The following is a 15,753-nucleotide window of genomic DNA, read 5'->3' as shown; positions in this document are numbered from 1 at the left end:
ATCCCTAATTGCAATTCATATTATTTGTTAATTATGATTTAATGGTTCTGTCATCCACCAATAACCATGTTAATGCTAAATAGGACATAGTGTAGTAAACTGTATACTTGTAGTGGCACTTGTTGGACCCTATAATGCCAACATAATCAAGCTTTAAAATAAATGAAATGGATTACTTGTTGATGAGATTGGCAAGTGGGTTAATTTTCACTCTTATTAATCATGACTTGATTTTGATAAGGTTTTTAATCCGACTCAATCAAATGGGTGCTATATTTTCTGCCATTAAAGTAAATCAAGTTAGCTGAGATCATTATTTTTTTAACTCCTACATTAAATAGAATAAAATAAATTAAATATCTCATTATTGTTGGTTTTTTTTCTCATTTATTTTTCACCTTTATCCATAATTACTTCTACATGCTGGCCACTTCAAGCACGCCTGTGAATGGTCTCCAATAAGGCCAAAAAATTATGATTACCACACTACATTATTATCCTTTTAGTGCCCATACCACATATTAGTGCTATATCTATCCCACTAATCATGATTAAGGTTTATTTTCTCCTATAAATTTGCTTCCTTGGTGCAATATTCATCATCAATGGTTGCTTTAGTGAAGGAATACAAGGCTAAGGTATATGTTTTTAATTTCATTTGCAAGTACATTCATAAATTATTTTTTTAATCTCACAACTTCTAAGCGCTTGCATACGTGACAATGACATGTTATTGACTGAAAAATACAGGTTAGTTAATCATGAAGAAGGTGATTCCAATTCTATTTGTTCTTGGATTGGGGTTACTGTATCTTCAAGTTGATGCTAGAAGGCTTGTTTTAGAGCAAATTAAAACACAAAAAACAGAAAATCAGCTTCAATCCAATGCTCCAGGGATTAAGCCAAATGATGAACATGGGAAATCAAGCACTTCTGGAAATCCATTGACAGGTTCAGTACCAGCAGTTGAAGCAGATACAGATAATAGAAATAGCAGCACTTCTACTAGTAGTGGTGGCAGCAACAGTAGTGGTGATGGTGATGATGAGAAGAACACTAGTTATGGGAATTATGGCTATCCTTCTGGATCATCAACAGAGACTCATCATGCTTATACAAACGATTGCAATCCAAAGAAAGGTTGTTGATCAATTAGGATTCTCAGCACTGTAAATATATAGTATGTAAAAAGAAAGAACAGCGTGGAAGTGCAACTAATTAAACAAAAGTCATGGTTGAATGGCCTTTAGGCTTCTTTGCGTTTATGACAAACAATATAGTTACATAAAAGCCATGAGTAGTGCTTGGTAGTGTACAATTGCTATTATTACAGGCTCTTCAAGAGGGTGGACTCTCGTTGCATTAGGCTGCAGCAGCCATGGCCCTGGAAAATTGGTAAATTGATGAAAGAAGAAGGAATCCCACAAGTTAGAAGGGAAATTCTCTTTTTTTCTGGCGCACTTCTCTCTTTAAATCTTACTGTCCATATCATGGCCATAGTTTGAAAGATAAAGGAATTCTTTATATTTTTTTAAGGAGGAAAAAACCCTTAAAACCCATTTTTAATTATGCATCCAGATTACATTTTCAGCCTTAACTACTGGTGCCTGGGAATTCTAAATTTCATTAATCTTGTTCTGTCTGTTCCCATTTTATGGATTGGTACATGGCTTAGTAGCCAAGAAATATCAGAATGTGACACAATTCTAAGCAATGCAGTCATAGCAGTGGGTGCATTTCTCATCCTGGATTGGGTTACAGGGCTTTTTGGTGCATGTTTTCACTGCCGGTGGCTACTCCCGTTTTTTCTTCTTATCATGTTTCTATTGATTCTTGTGTTGCTTTGCTTCACCATTTTTGCGTTTGCTGTTACAAATAAAGGAAGCGGTCTGCTTCCAGGGAAGGTTAGGGAGTATAGGCTCAGCAGGTAATCTACTTGGTCACAAAAAAGGGTCAATAAATTCAAGATTTGGAACAAAATAAAAAATTGCTTGATCCAAGGGAAAACTTGTTCTAACTTTGCCAACAAATATCGAAATGATACAGTTCTGCAATTATATTCCAGGCTCTTATCTCTAATTGAGGTATATGATATCCACTTCTCTGCAAAAGAGAATGCAAGCGTATTGTATTACGAGACAGATACTGCACGCAGTCTGGCTGCTGCAAACACTCGAATGATTGTTGTCTATAAAATAATTTTTCAAAATAATTATTCTATATTTTTGCCACTATCAGTGCAACTGTTATCTATATAAAGGATACACTTAAAACTCCACCCGTTGATTATGATGGGACTAAAGGAAGACCTACCATGAAAGGCATTTATAATGGTGACCACTTTTCCCTACACTGCTAAGAAATTTATCACCATCAATTTCATGCATCCTTAGGTAAACCTTAAGTTAAGATGCTCCACAATGAATCCTAGGTATAGATACCTAACAATGGTGCAAATTTTTCATGGGGACTTTTTTTTTTTTTTTTTTTGCATTACTTTTTTTGTTTTTTTGCATTACTTTTTTTGAAATTTCTTTCTACGTATTTTATTCAAATCCTCTAATATGTCTTATAATATAACAAGTTATGATTAACTAATTTAAACTGTTAAATTTAAAAACAAGAGTAGAAATCATGTTGAGCTTGAAGCAGAATCAAGATAAGGCTTTGGCGGCATTTGCAAGGCACTGCAATTTCCTTCTAACATTTCCACAACTCTGCTAATTGAAGGTCGAATTGGTGGATCTGTTTGTATGCACCATGAGCCCACTAACACCATCTTTTTGGCTGTCTCTTCTTCTGCAGCCTCATTGAATTTCCCCAACCCCAAATCTTCTTCTTGTTCAATGCGCTTGTAAATCCAGTGTGCAAAGTATATTTCGCTTGTGTTCTCCACTCTTGGGTTCAGGTTCTTTCTTTCTCCAAAAATTTCCAGAACCATCATTCCATAGCTATAGACATCAGACTTATTTGAAACTCCTCCAATGTTCCTGCAATAAACTTCTGGAGCAATGTAGCCAATTGTTGCTCTTGCTCTAGGCATTGATATTGTACTCCGAACTGTTGGACACAGCTTAGCCAAGCCAAAGTCAGATATCGTAGCACAGTAACTTTTCATCAAGAAGAATGTTATTAGGCTTAATGTCAAAATGAAGAATTCTTGAGATACATCCACGATGCAAGTGATCAAGGCCTCGAGCAATTCCAAGGGAAATCTGATAAAGTGTTTCCCAATTAAGAACTTGCTTTCCTCTGTTCTTTTTGGAGTAAATGAACATTTCAAGGGATCCATTTGGCATGAATTCATACACGAGCTTTTCTGGAAGCCTCAGAACAAAATCCTAAAAGACTTACGATATTCATGTGCTAAGTTCGTCCAATGCTGGCTGCCTCATTGATGAATTCTTCACCATTACCTTTGGATTCACTCAAGACTTTAACAGCAACCAAATGACCATCAGCAAGTTGCCCTTTGAATACTGCCCCATACCCTCCTTGTCCCAGTTTGTCCTTGAAGGTGTTGGTCATTTTCTTTGTCATTGCATAATTGTATCTTTTGGGAGTTAGGCATCCATAGTCCTCTAGAAACTTTTTCCACTTTCCTGGCATTTTCATGTTTCTTCTTCCATAACAAGTACAAATTGGATGATAAGAGTCTACTTCTAATAAGGAACACAAGTGCTGCAACAGCTAATGCTGCTATACTTACGGAAACACCTGACAACATAGACAAGAAAAGGGGGGGCGGACAAGGAATCAGATAATGACATTATAATCATTATTTTTCTCTGGGATTCATTCTTACCTATCAGAAGCTTGGTCTTCATGGGCAAACCTGTAGATTGTTAATGAAGGTGGAATTGTTAGCATATGATTGAATAAAGAACAAGTGGAACTCAATCTATATCTTAGCTTGAGAATTAAGGGTTTTATTATATTTTTTTTGCCAGAGCAAGAAAGAATGTAAGCAATAATCCAATGGCATATTTCATAGAGGTCGTGCCGGTTGGGATATTACAATCTTGGGGATGGTTTTGCCTATCAGGACAAAAGCAAGAAAAATTCCAAGCTGAATTAGTGTAAAACCCACAAGCTCCCCCAGATTTTTCACATTTCCCGCAATTCGGATCAAGATTCCACCTTACCTCAAAACCTTCTTTCAAGATTTGTGATGAACCACGACCATTTAGAGTCTCCACAGCCTTCCTGAGCAATGGAACTTGAAATAGTTGCTCACATGAGTAGTCAATAATGGGAGATTTTTCTGAAACTGGCAAATGCGACTTTATACTGCTATTTCCATCCCCTTGACATGTTAATGGTGGAATGAAATGCAGTTGAAATAAAGGGTACAAAAGGAAGTTTCATCACCGTAGGACAGAGAGCTTGGAGTTTGAAGCTTGACAATATGGACAGGACTAACACAGGCATTATTGCTTATCATGTTAACATCTGCTAATGTGATTATGCGTCTTTCATAATCGATGTGCTTGATATAGTATTTGTCATCTGAAATGCTTAGAACGCCTCCATAATCGCAGGACACCGCGAGACCAGGATAACCACAATATGTAGAACCTGTTCCATCAAACCAGAAAGGATATTGAAAGACGCGACTAGCATTGCACACACAAACAGGGCATCCAGGAATTGTATTTCTAGGATCTGCAAAGAATCAGACGAGGTAACATTTATGATTGCAGTGTTCAAGCCCATATGAAAGCTTGAACCTGGCTAACCACACAAATAGTTGGTATTAAACTTAAGGCCCTTAACCATGAAGAAAAGGAGGAGGAGAAGAAGACTACTCACCAGGGTTCTCCTCGAAAAAGTAAGGATGACACTTATTAGTATCCTCGGGCCTTGGAAACTCATAGGGAGGAGTATACTTGCGCCCTCCGTCAGGGTAAAAGCAAATGTTAGTCCAATCACGAAGATATGAAAATGCACAATGCCCACCAGAGCATTCGCAGGTAGAACAGTCATAATTTGCATACCAAGTGAGGTTAAATCCCTTGTCCCACCCTCTCAGGCTACTGTTTTTGCTTGCTGAATCCATCGGCAGCACAGGAACCTTTACCGTCTCCTCACAACTTTCAACTTTCATAAGGTAGGTTAACCGTATTAGTTGAGTTGAGTTTAATATTAAAATTTTATATTAAAATTTCAACTAAAATTATAGAAATAAAACAATAATTATATGTACCACGAGACAGGGTGAAGTGAAATTTGGATGTAATTCACTAATTCTTGACTTGTTCCTTAGTCCAAAATAATTTAATGGCTGGCAATTTCTTTTCCACACTTGCTTATTTAGAATTTTCAAATACAATATATTTAATAAAATTTTTTATAATTGGGTTATTCTTCTCAAAGACTCCTTTTTTCTAGCATAGACTTTGAAAGTCAAAGTCTATAAACATTAAACAATCCCCATTTGATGATGTTATTATTTTTTGGAGAATGATTACTCTAATAACAAGATAATGTAGTGGCTGATTCTCTTATAAGAGTAGTTATATCATATGCTAATTTCATAATTTTATTAGATAAGAGCCTGATCTAATGTAAGCTTAGATTTGGTAACAAATTAATGTAGCTACTCATTTTCTTGCAGAATAATTATAATATTTTTTTTAATATTATTGTTTAATTAACATTTTTAAATTTAGAATGTACATAATTTGTTAAGTGTTTTTTAGATTTTATTAATAAAATTTTAATTTTAAAAGAATAATAATAATAACCCAAATTTTACTGATGTAGTGATCTAAATTATAATTAGTGTAGCTTTAGCATCCAAAATGATAGCCAATGGGGTTTTTTAGAATCCATGTAAAAGCCCATTATAATTTCATGACTAAATTTAGCCAATAATTTCAATGAAAATTAGATTGAATTATAGCCTCCCGATTTCAACTTAATTTAATTTTGATTAAATTTTTTATTTTTTTAAAAAGCTAATCAATATGTTTCGACCTAATTATGATCTATTCTAAAATTAATTTTAATTTAAAATTAAACTGATTTAATTTTAATTTTAATTTTAATTCAGCCCCCAATAATTATATATATCATTTGAAAAATTATCAGATACCCTTATATTTTCAGTCGTTAATGATTAAATAAATTTAAAATTAAATTTTAAACTAAATAAATATATGTAGTTTTTAATTAAAACTAAATAAGTCTTATCTAATAAAATATTATTTTTTTATTTTTATTAATAATACATCTTTCTTATTCTATGAAAAAAATTCAAAATTTTTATTAAATTTAGTTTATTCAATTTTAAGATTTTTCAAATTAATCACAACTTTTTCTAAGCATTCCATTTATGTAAGAAATTAAATTTTTATAAAATTTGGTATGAGCACCACAATTCTTTATAAGTGATTGTTTGGCATTAAATTTAAATATTTAAAATTATTTTTAAAATAAAAAATATTTTATATGTAATTAAAAAATTATTTTATTATTTTTATAGTTAAAATTTATTATATTTAATTTTAAATTATTTTTTAATACATCATTAAAATACGTATACTTGTCAAAAGGCCCAATGGGCTTAAGGGATTGGAAGCAAAGAGTATAAAGGGGAGTCTCCAATGAGCAGGTGAAAAGTGGCACATGAAGCTACCGCGAGAAAAAAAGATGGCAGGGTGACGAGGAGGGTTACGTGGATGACGTAAACAACGTCAGGAGAGAGGTCTAATCAGAAAAGAATGGGTGACAAATGGAAAAATCTTCTAACCATCAACAGTAGCTGACGTGTCTGATTGATCTGACGGCTGTTGTTGACCTGTTTCACCTCTGTTTATTTTTAGACAGTATCGCGCGAGAACCGCGGGTGCCGTCCTTTCCATCTCCCCTCCCCAAACATCTTAGTACTCCCTGGGTCCCACTCTTACAATTTTTGATATTAAATTAATTTAATTTATAATTCATATTTTTATATTTTTTCTTTTATATATATTTATTTATTGTTGCTTAAAATTTAAATTAATTAACTCAATTTAATAATTAATTATCCTTAAAATTTAAATTTATTATCAATTATCCTTATAACACTTCAATAATTAATGATTGAAAATTAATTAGTAAATCAATAATAATTAAGGATAAGGACGACATTTACATTTTGATTTTACTCCGCTCAATCAGAAAGTTGAGACCTCAATATATAACAAAAAGGTTAAAGATCGTCACTAAAGCTCTGCTCTTAATATTACATTGATTAACTCAATTAGCACTAGACAAAAGACTTCATATCAGATGAATTGACCCAAGTCTTCAAGCCTAAAGCTCTTCAGAACCCAAAAAAAAAAAAAAAAAATTAAAATTTCTTTGGTTGTACATGGGAGAAGAAGATTACGACTTTAGATTTGTCCAACATGGCCACTTGCAGTTGCAGGTCCTCCCAGTGTTAGGACAACTCCTTGAAGATCACTTCTCATCAGCTTTGGTTCTTTGGCTAATGATGGAGCAGCTCTTATTACTGGATATGTTCTAGTCATTTGAGTCTGCCGGAAACTCTGACCGGATTCTTGTGAGGGGAATATCGTTGGCTGCTGTGAAGGCTTTGAGGATTCCATCCGAACTGAGTTAGAAAATTGTTGAACATTGACAATGTGGTTTGCTGGAGATGCATGATTTTGCGGTAGAATAGCCCCTCTTGATACAACTTCAGGTCCCTGATAAAACAGAATTTTCATACGTTTATCTTGAAAGGTTTAGGTACTCGGATATATAAAACACTATTGAACTTACAGGTGAAAACAAGACTCCTCTAAAGATCTTCCCATTAACAGTTGCAGTCATCAGAAGACCTGAGTCGAATGCTCCATCAACTCTACCGTGAACCTCAGCACCAATCTGAGGATTTTAAGAACAGAAAAATTTAAAGCAAGAATACAGGAAAAGAATTGATACATCATTTATAATTCTTGAAATTTACCAGGTTTTGAGCAGACCCTCCATCTTTAGGTTTTTCTTCCAACGTTGAAAGGTAAGGCATTCCTTGTCTGCCTGTATGAACAACACGAGCACATTGTTCTGGTTTTTTTTGCTCTCTTAAAATTTGGAGATTATATGGAATTCTTTGGGCTGTATTCCCAGGTTCTTTCTGGTAACTTGCAACATCATTTACATTAGGTTGGCAATTTCTTGGAATTTGATTTAACGACTTAAACAAATTAAATCCTTGTGCCGCTGCTCTGAAATCTGCAGGTTTTCCAACTGGGGTCTGTTCTTGGTCAGATTGTGATGGAGATGAATGTTGAGAGAGTGAAAGAGAATGCTCCTCCTGTTCTGGTTCAACTTCCCATGACTTTGAGTTCACGGTTCTTTTCCTCTTTGGATATTGAGTATCTAAAACAAAATATTAACGTTAGTCCTGTAGGAGATCTTCAAAACAAAGTACTCAGACAACAATTATTATATTGAACAAACCTGAACTGAACCAAAAAGCTTGCTTTGTTTCTAATTCTGGTTCGTGAGCTCCCTTTCTGATTATTTTATCATTTCCCAAATAGATAGCTCTCTGCTTCACAGCAAAAATTAATAAGCTGCCCCTAACTTGAAAGGCATATAAATGAAGCAGGTCACGTTCTGCAAATTCATGGTAATTCTATTACCGAGTTATTTTCTGCTCCCCGAGGGGATCTCCCCTTTTCTTGGTTCCAGTGTTTTCCAAAAATCTTGCACATGGATGTGTTGTAACGGCCATCGTGATCCTCTGCTGCAAGCTGCAAGACCAGCAACTCATTGAGAGGATGTTCATCCTCTCCGCACCTGTCAATACAGACACAAAACGAACTGAGAACAGAAAGCAAGTCTCATCAGAATTACAAGTGGATAAAAAAAAAGGGCAGGGATGAGAAGCCAAAATGTTGCAACTTACCCTCCATAGATGGCAATATCAGAGTCTGTAACTACAGCAGTGTGAGAAAACCGCCCTTGAGGTTGCAGGCCATGTACATCAAGCTGAGTCCACGAACAAGTAACCACATCAAGGACCCAAACATCATTGTAGTAATGTTTATCTCCAACCCCGCCAATGACATAAAACTGCAGATAATAAAAAACACATTGCCTCTCATTTCTGAAAACTAATTGAACAAATGAGCATAATTCAAGCATTAATTGCCTTATTCCCAATGCTCACAGCAGCATGACCTGCTCTGACACCTGGAGAACATCCTTGAACAAGAAGCTGTCAGGAAAAACACACCAACCGCTAAAATCATAATCCATTCCATTTAACAATTAAAAATTCAACTAAAATAGCGATCAAGGCACGGACAATACTTAATACCTTCGTCCAAGTCAGTGTGTCAGTATTAAGCACATCGACATCACCAAGGTATCTGTCACCGCAGTCACCACCATACACGAAAAGTTCATTACCTATTGTGACAGCTCCGTGACTGTCCCTAGGAACAGGAATGTCTCCCTTCACCTCAGGAGAACTCCATCTCATGATCTTGAGGTCTAAAATGTGCAAATCATTTAAATAATTTGCTTCTCCTTCTCCACTGCCCCCAAATATCATTATTCTATCATCACCGATAAGTGTAGCAGTGTGACTCTCGCGAGGGCACGGGGGAGTGCCTTTACATTCAGGGCTTATCCACTCTTTGGTAACAAGGTCTAATACGTGAAGATAATTTACTTTCTTAGAGCCATTTGTGCCTCCAAATACAAACATCTGGCGCCCGACGAGAACAGCACTGTGGCTGTCTCTCGGGCCAGGTCCTTGGCCAGTAGTTGCCAGAATGTTCCAAGACATTGTATCAAGATTTAACATGAGAACATCACTGAAATGCAAGCCACCACAACACCCCTGAATTCACAAAATAGAGAATTTATTACAATGTAGATAGACAATGGAAATTACAAGATTTTCTTTCAAACAGCACAGCAAGGTTCATTTGATAGTACAAAAACCTTTTCTTTTGGTGCTAAATACCCATCTATTCTTCTATTTCAAGATCAGGAAAGGACCAAATTTTGACATGGCATTAATAGCCATAGCCAACAATAATTAAGAAGCAAATGTACCCAACCCTAGCCCTTCTACTAGAAGCAAAATTCAACCAAATTCATAATTCTTGAAATGCAAAATAAAATAGGAGTATATAACTATTAGCAGGAAACTCTTCTCTCTTTTTTCTTATAACTATAACTTAGCATGGACTACACACATAATGAAGACATGAATGATTCCTTGCTAAAATACAACAATAAGAAATGACAAGAAGATTTACCAAAAAAAAAAACAAGAAATTAGAGGGAATAAGAAGAAAAGAAAAGAAAGGAAAATTTAAAAGGAAGGGCTGGGAGGACTCAGAGAGACAGAGAGAGAGAGAGAGAGAGAGGGATTGTTGGGCCGTTGGAGAACTGAATAAATGAAAAAATAGAGTGATGATCACACTCCTAGAAAATCATTGTCCAACAAAGTACAGAAAATATATGTAACCTACACAAAGCTTCAGAAACATTTCAACACTAAACAGAACAGCAAAAGATAGGAAAGAACTAAAACCGATGAAAAAAGTATATGTTTCATTTGCCAAATATACTATTATACAACCACAGACAGAAGTAAAAAGAATATAAAACAATTATAACATAGAGAACAAAACAAAACCAAACAAGGGCATGATATATCAAAGCCTACAACAATAATCCGTAACAGAAAAATCTATTTAGGAAACAACTTTTTAATCAGAAGTAGGCATGACTTTATAAAGAACAAATATACAAGTCATCCAAGCAGCAGAAGTAAAAGATATATCAGTTACAAACAGCTTTATGGGATACGCAGATATTATCATAGTTAAACAAAAAAAGGGGAAAAAATCAGAGTTCCTATCGTTAAAGAAAATTAAACATACCCCAAAGACATAAACAACTCCATGAGAATAGCAAGCAGAGTGCCCCCATCTCTCAGGTGGATTAAATCCGAGCACTTTAGGATAGAGCCACATTGCCTTGTTCCTTGTAGTTTCATCTCCTAGAGAACCCATTAATTATCTCTCTCTCTCTCTCTCTCTCTCTCTTTATATATCACTCTTACTGTTTCTGAAGCTGAAACTTTAGCTATACTTGTTCGACAGTCAACACAGTGCTTGACAATGATAAAGAAAAGGGTGGATGAGAAATAGAGGAAGAGGTGAGAGGAGGGGGTCAAAAGAGGACATGAACAAAGCCAAGTGATATATCAACTATCAGTGTCAATAGACATGAAAAGATGGGCGCTTTCAAGTCTCAATCACTGTGGCAACCAACGTCAACAGGAGGTTGTAGTGAAAAGAACAATTTCTCTCTATAATATTTAATTAATCATCTTCTTATCCCACTTAAATAAAAAATAAGTATATATGCTTGAAGGAATAAGAAGAAGTAAAATTGTTCACTGTATAAATAGTAAAGCATCAATGACAAACACTTATATGACTGAATACAAATACACGGTTGGAGAATAGAACACAATTCATGTAAAATCATGAGTGCTATTTGTATTGGAATTCGTACTATTTTACATACTTAAAAATAGCTTATTTTAATTGAATTAAAGTTAAATAGTTCAAAATATTCAAGAAAAATAAATTATCAAAATTCAAGTCATGAATTTTAAGCTGATGTTTGTTTGTTTACTTCTCACGCTTGTCAAACTGAAAATGATGGAATGTGGGGTCATTGGGTTGTGGGAAATGATGGGGAAGGTGTTTGAAGGTATGATGATTTTGACAGAATAGGCTTATGAAGAGAGGAAGAAATTTCCTCTTATCTTTTTTTTTTTTTTTTTTTCTTCTGCTGAACTCACATGGGGTTTTTTCATGTTCCCTACTTCCCTCTCCTTTCTTTGCTAGCATGATATCATTGGGATTGATGATAGAGAAGTCTTTTTTTCCCTCTCTCCCCGCCACTCTTTTTTTTTTTTCCTCTAATCCATATATGCACCCAATTTTCAAGGTGGGTTATTGATGTGGATCTAGAAATGTCTCTTCTCTAGGCTCTTTGGGGGGAGTGTGGGGCTTGTGTTGTGAGAATTCTAAATTCTTTTTCTTAGTTTTGGTACTTGGACTGCTGTTGTTTCTCTCAAAAGGTTAAAAGTATCATCTATTAATCTACAAATATAATTTTAATTAAGAATATAATCAAGTTTTGCCTTTTGTTTTTTTCTTTTTATTTCCTTAGTCTTAATATTGCTTTGTGAAATGCCATGGAACTTGTGCTTTAAAATTGATATGACAAGTCTTTTAGGTGATGCACATGGAGGCCATTCACAAAGGTGAAAGAAAGAAAATCTTATCACTGTTTCTCACTCCCTTTTCTCCTTGTCTATGTTCTTTTCCTTTCTTTTTTACATTTTTTTTCTCTCTCTAGTTAAAGCTGTTGAATAGTAAACATATAGTATCAGAAAAATAATAATTAACAACAAAAAAACTATCTATGATATTCTAACTAATCTCAAAGCTAAATTTTTAATTTTTATAGAAAAAGGAGTTTGGAAATTTATCGTGAGAAAATGAGGAAAATATGGCGAGAAGAAAGGAGTTAAAAAAAAAAAAAAACATAGTACTGACACGGGAAACGAAGAAAGACGTAGAATACACGCGACAAACACGGGAGATTTGTAAATTCTAAGAATGCCTTGATTCACGTGACCTTCTTTGTAACTTGAACTCCCAATACTCTCGTGTTTCTTGATTTAATTAGGAAATTACTATTTAAAATTATTTATTTCTAAAATTATTTATTTCTTTTGATAATTCCTTGCTAATTTAAATTAAATTAAGATGTGTGTTCTTCGAAAAATGAATAGGCCTGCGTGACGGCTACGTGCAGCAGTTGACTGATAACTCCCATTACACAACTTCACTCCATTAGTGTGTAAGATTCCCACACCATAAAATGAAAACATACTGAAAATTACAAGACAACATAGTTTAATAATTTCAACTCTCCTCCATAGTAAGTTTTCAGGATGGTTGTCTTATGAGCTGTAAGATCACGAGTACGAGTTTTAAATTATAATCAGCACCTAATAAAAAAAAAAAGACTGAGGAGTGTGTCAAGAGCAGAGGTCCAATTATGAAGGTTGGGTGAATCTGAAACCAAACTTTGATTGGTGTCAAAAGAATTGAATAAATCAAATGCTTTGCAAATTTGTTTCAGCTGTTTTTGCAGCACTAGTGAGAATGAAATCTTGTCATCACTGTACATGGTCCAATATGGCACAGGAGGGATGTGACAGACTTTTAAAACAAAGCTGTGAAATTATAGAAACTCTGATCACTAAGTGACTAGAGGATATGTACCGCAAACCTCCTGTAGGTAGATGATGCATACAGATTCTTGAACATATGTTCTGATATGGCTATATCATGGCTCCTGTTATGGTTAAAAGGCCTTGCTCTTCATTCCTTCGAAACTGAAACTGTTGACAATGCAAAAATGGAGAGGTTTATAAGTTTATCTAGAAAGGGAAATGCATTCCCTAACTAATGAATCTACTGCTTTTCTATCAGAGAAAGTTCACAACAGTGAAGAGCAATGCCTCCAAGGAAATCAATTTAGACTTGTTATGTGCCAAAACACGAAACTTGTGCTAAAAATTTATAACCTAGGCTCGTAGGAGAAAAGACTTCTTTGTTCATCTGTTGGATTAACAACCACCGGCAAAACACCCACGCTGCCCCAACCACTGATGAAAGTGATAGCATTGCCAAAAATCCAAAATGTGAAACATCATTTGCAATTATTGCAATTCCCAACATTGCTGACTCCGCCAAACTTGCAACTGAAACTCTGTTGCCCCTATCAGATTTGCTTTAGATGATGGGATCCCTGTTTGGAGAATTTGTGCCCCAACAACATCGTATGACACGTGTCCCAACCTTGATAAAACGTGCATATAGAGTTTGATCAACTCTTGTATGGAATTCCAAATTAATTACAAGACAGTAGAAGAGAAGAGCAACAGTGTAAACACAGATACATGTGTATAGTTTTACATTGATTCAAAAGGCTCCTGACATAGCAATTCCCAAAAGTGTAGACACTAGCTCAATAATGTTGGTCAAGTTTGATAAGTTTGCAACTAGAAAAATTATTTCCCTAAGCAACAAAATAAAAACTAAAATTTCCCATAAACAGTTTTCTAGTATGTATATGTAATAAGACATAAAAAAATGATCCTTACGATCAATCCCAAGAAAAAGAGAAGTGGGCTTTGCTGGGAAAGAGCTCCACTACAATAAACAGCAACAGCTTGATGGGCGTATACGCAAGTATACAGGTCGTCTCAAGTAATAGAGTGATAAGTCAAGTATCGTTCACACGAGGATTTATCGTTTGAGTATCAAACTATGAATGAATCGATTATTTGGGCTAATGATTAATGAATAAATGGTAAATGTAAATGAGCAAAGTAAATTGATTAATCTAATTGGAATGGGTAAAGAGTAAACAAATAAATTCTAAATCTAGTTTGCAATTAAACTAAATTAAGAACGAATAATTTAAATCAAAATCTAATTATATTAAAAGTGATTCCAGAGTTGGAGGTTTATGCATAAATTAATTGGGATTTGTCTTGGGTATTCCAATTTTTAGAGAAAAATAGAGTTTGAAGGTAATTGATTCTAAATTCGTTTGATATCTTTTTCAAGCAAACTAAAGTGTGTTCTAAAATAACCAAACATACTTTCGTATGTTATTTGATTACTTTAAAACCCATTAAGTTTTGTAACCAATCATTAATTCCTCTTAAAATCCTAGTTTATTTCTAAATCTAAGTAATTTTAAGTTCCAATCCTTAATTATCTATCAATGACTTTCACCTTTTGGTCCTTCAATCAAAGATTAACACAATACCCTATGGATACCAACATTAGGCAAGTAAATCAAGCATACAAAGAAGGAATCAAAACTCATATTTATATAAAATATGGAAATATCCAGTCCAAATCCACAAATTAATCTAAAACATATTTTTCAACTCTAAAATCTAAAGAGTTTACTCACTCATGTTGGTATTTACAAGAAAGATTGATGGAAAAGTAAAGAAAAACATGATAAGAGGACTAAAAATAGAAAAACCCAGGTAAAAGAACCCAAAACTCTAATTTATGGAGCTCCCAAAGATGGTTGCAGTAGCTCCTCCCTAAGAAAAATGGAGTCCTCCTCCTCTCTCTATTTATAATTTTTTTTTCTTTCCTTTGTTTCTTCCCGTTTCCTCTTGTGGCAAAAGCTAGAAAATAATGCTTTTATATGGTCCCAAAGGTTGCCCTAAAAATAGATAAGAGCCAAGGAGTGGATAGGAAATAAGGTGTAAAGTTATCCAAGTCAGCAGCATTATTCACATTCTGGGCAGTCTGCTTAAGGTACTACTTAACCCTAAGCAGCTTCTTCAACAAATTTCAGCCTCTGGTTGCACCATCTGCTTAAGATTAAGCAGACTCTCAGCAAATCTCGGCAAGTTTGGAATAAAATGGGTTTTTCTACTCATGCTTGACTTCCAGCATGACCTGTGCTGCACCTTAAGCATTGCTGCTTACCCTAAATAGGATTTCAAGCAGGATCTTAAGCAATTCTCGGCAGGTTTTGGGATGAAAGCTTAAACGTATAGGATTTAAGCCGTGCTTGACTAGCGGCTTGACCAGGCTTAAGGTTAAGTAATATGACATACCCTAAGCAAAGTCTCAAGCAAATTTCGGCTAACTTGATCTTTCAAGGCTTGAT

The 15,753-nt window shown here is 34.7% G+C and overlaps 5 protein-coding genes across 8 annotated transcripts in view; 1 reads left to right on the top strand and 4 right to left on the bottom strand.

Annotated features, from left to right (window-relative positions):
• The first annotated feature begins 574 nt into the window (after window positions 1-574).
• Window positions 575-1,460, top strand: LOC110635962 (uncharacterized). The gene is made up of 2 exons (XM_021785502.2): window positions 575-638; window positions 751-1,460. Exon 2 carries the CDS (start codon window positions 762-764, stop codon window positions 1,146-1,148), a length of 387 nt encoding a protein of 128 aa, XP_021641194.2. The 5' UTR covers window positions 575-638; window positions 751-761; the 3' UTR covers window positions 1,149-1,460.
• A 1,172-nt stretch (window positions 1,461-2,632) lies between these two features.
• On the bottom strand, window positions 2,633-5,027 carry LOC110637681 (rust resistance kinase Lr10-like). The gene has a single exon (XM_058143423.1). The coding sequence runs from the start codon at window positions 3,305-3,307 to the stop codon at window positions 2,633-2,635; it is 675 nt and encodes a 224-aa protein (XP_057999406.1). The 5' UTR covers window positions 3,308-5,027.
• LOC131178456 (LEAF RUST 10 DISEASE-RESISTANCE LOCUS RECEPTOR-LIKE PROTEIN KINASE-like 2.7) lies at window positions 3,367-5,059 on the bottom strand. The gene is made up of 5 exons (XM_058143422.1): window positions 4,813-5,059; window positions 4,372-4,665; window positions 4,019-4,306; window positions 3,718-3,835; window positions 3,367-3,622 (listed from the first exon to the last, which is right to left on the bottom strand). Exons 1-5 carry the CDS (start codon window positions 5,057-5,059, stop codon window positions 3,367-3,369), a joined length of 1,203 nt encoding a protein of 400 aa, XP_057999405.1.
• A 2,056-nt stretch (window positions 5,060-7,115) lies between these two features.
• On the bottom strand, window positions 7,116-11,385 carry LOC110670526 (tip elongation aberrant protein 1). Of its 4 annotated transcripts, none has more exons than XM_058144584.1 (9): window positions 10,899-11,385; window positions 9,317-9,844; window positions 9,167-9,214; window positions 8,903-9,069; window positions 8,637-8,817; window positions 8,452-8,542; window positions 7,958-8,370; window positions 7,771-7,875; window positions 7,116-7,694 (listed from the first exon to the last, which is right to left on the bottom strand). In XM_058144584.1, exons 1-9 carry the CDS (start codon window positions 11,028-11,030, stop codon window positions 7,380-7,382), a joined length of 1,980 nt encoding a protein of 659 aa, XP_058000567.1. In that variant the 5' UTR covers window positions 11,031-11,385; the 3' UTR covers window positions 7,116-7,379. The 4 variants fall into 4 exon arrangements, with proteins under 4 accessions (XP_058000567.1, XP_021688333.2, XP_021688406.2 ...); XM_021832641.2 differs by having other exon boundaries at window positions 9,149-9,214; window positions 10,899-11,379; XM_021832714.2 differs by having other exon boundaries at window positions 8,637-8,793; window positions 9,149-9,214; window positions 10,899-11,373.
• Window positions 11,386-13,611: 2,226 nt separating this feature from the next.
• LOC110637539 (solute carrier family 40 member 3, chloroplastic) overlaps window positions 13,612-15,753 on the bottom strand; it is a 30,074-nt gene continuing 27,932 nt past the window's right edge. The window contains 4 exon segments of the mRNA XM_058144583.1: window positions 13,612-13,679; window positions 13,682-13,816; window positions 13,819-13,939; window positions 14,213-14,280. Coding sequence (XP_058000566.1) covers window positions 13,627-13,679; window positions 13,682-13,816; window positions 13,819-13,939; window positions 14,213-14,280 — 377 coding nt within the window. The 3' untranslated portion in view covers window positions 13,612-13,626.

The sequence above is a fragment of the Hevea brasiliensis genome, chromosome 3 (assembly GCF_030052815.1).
Source record: "Hevea brasiliensis isolate MT/VB/25A 57/8 chromosome 3, ASM3005281v1, whole genome shotgun sequence".
Classification (NCBI taxonomy): Eukaryota; Viridiplantae; Streptophyta; class Magnoliopsida; order Malpighiales; family Euphorbiaceae; genus Hevea; species Hevea brasiliensis.
This window is presented reverse-complemented; position numbering and strand designations above follow the sequence as displayed.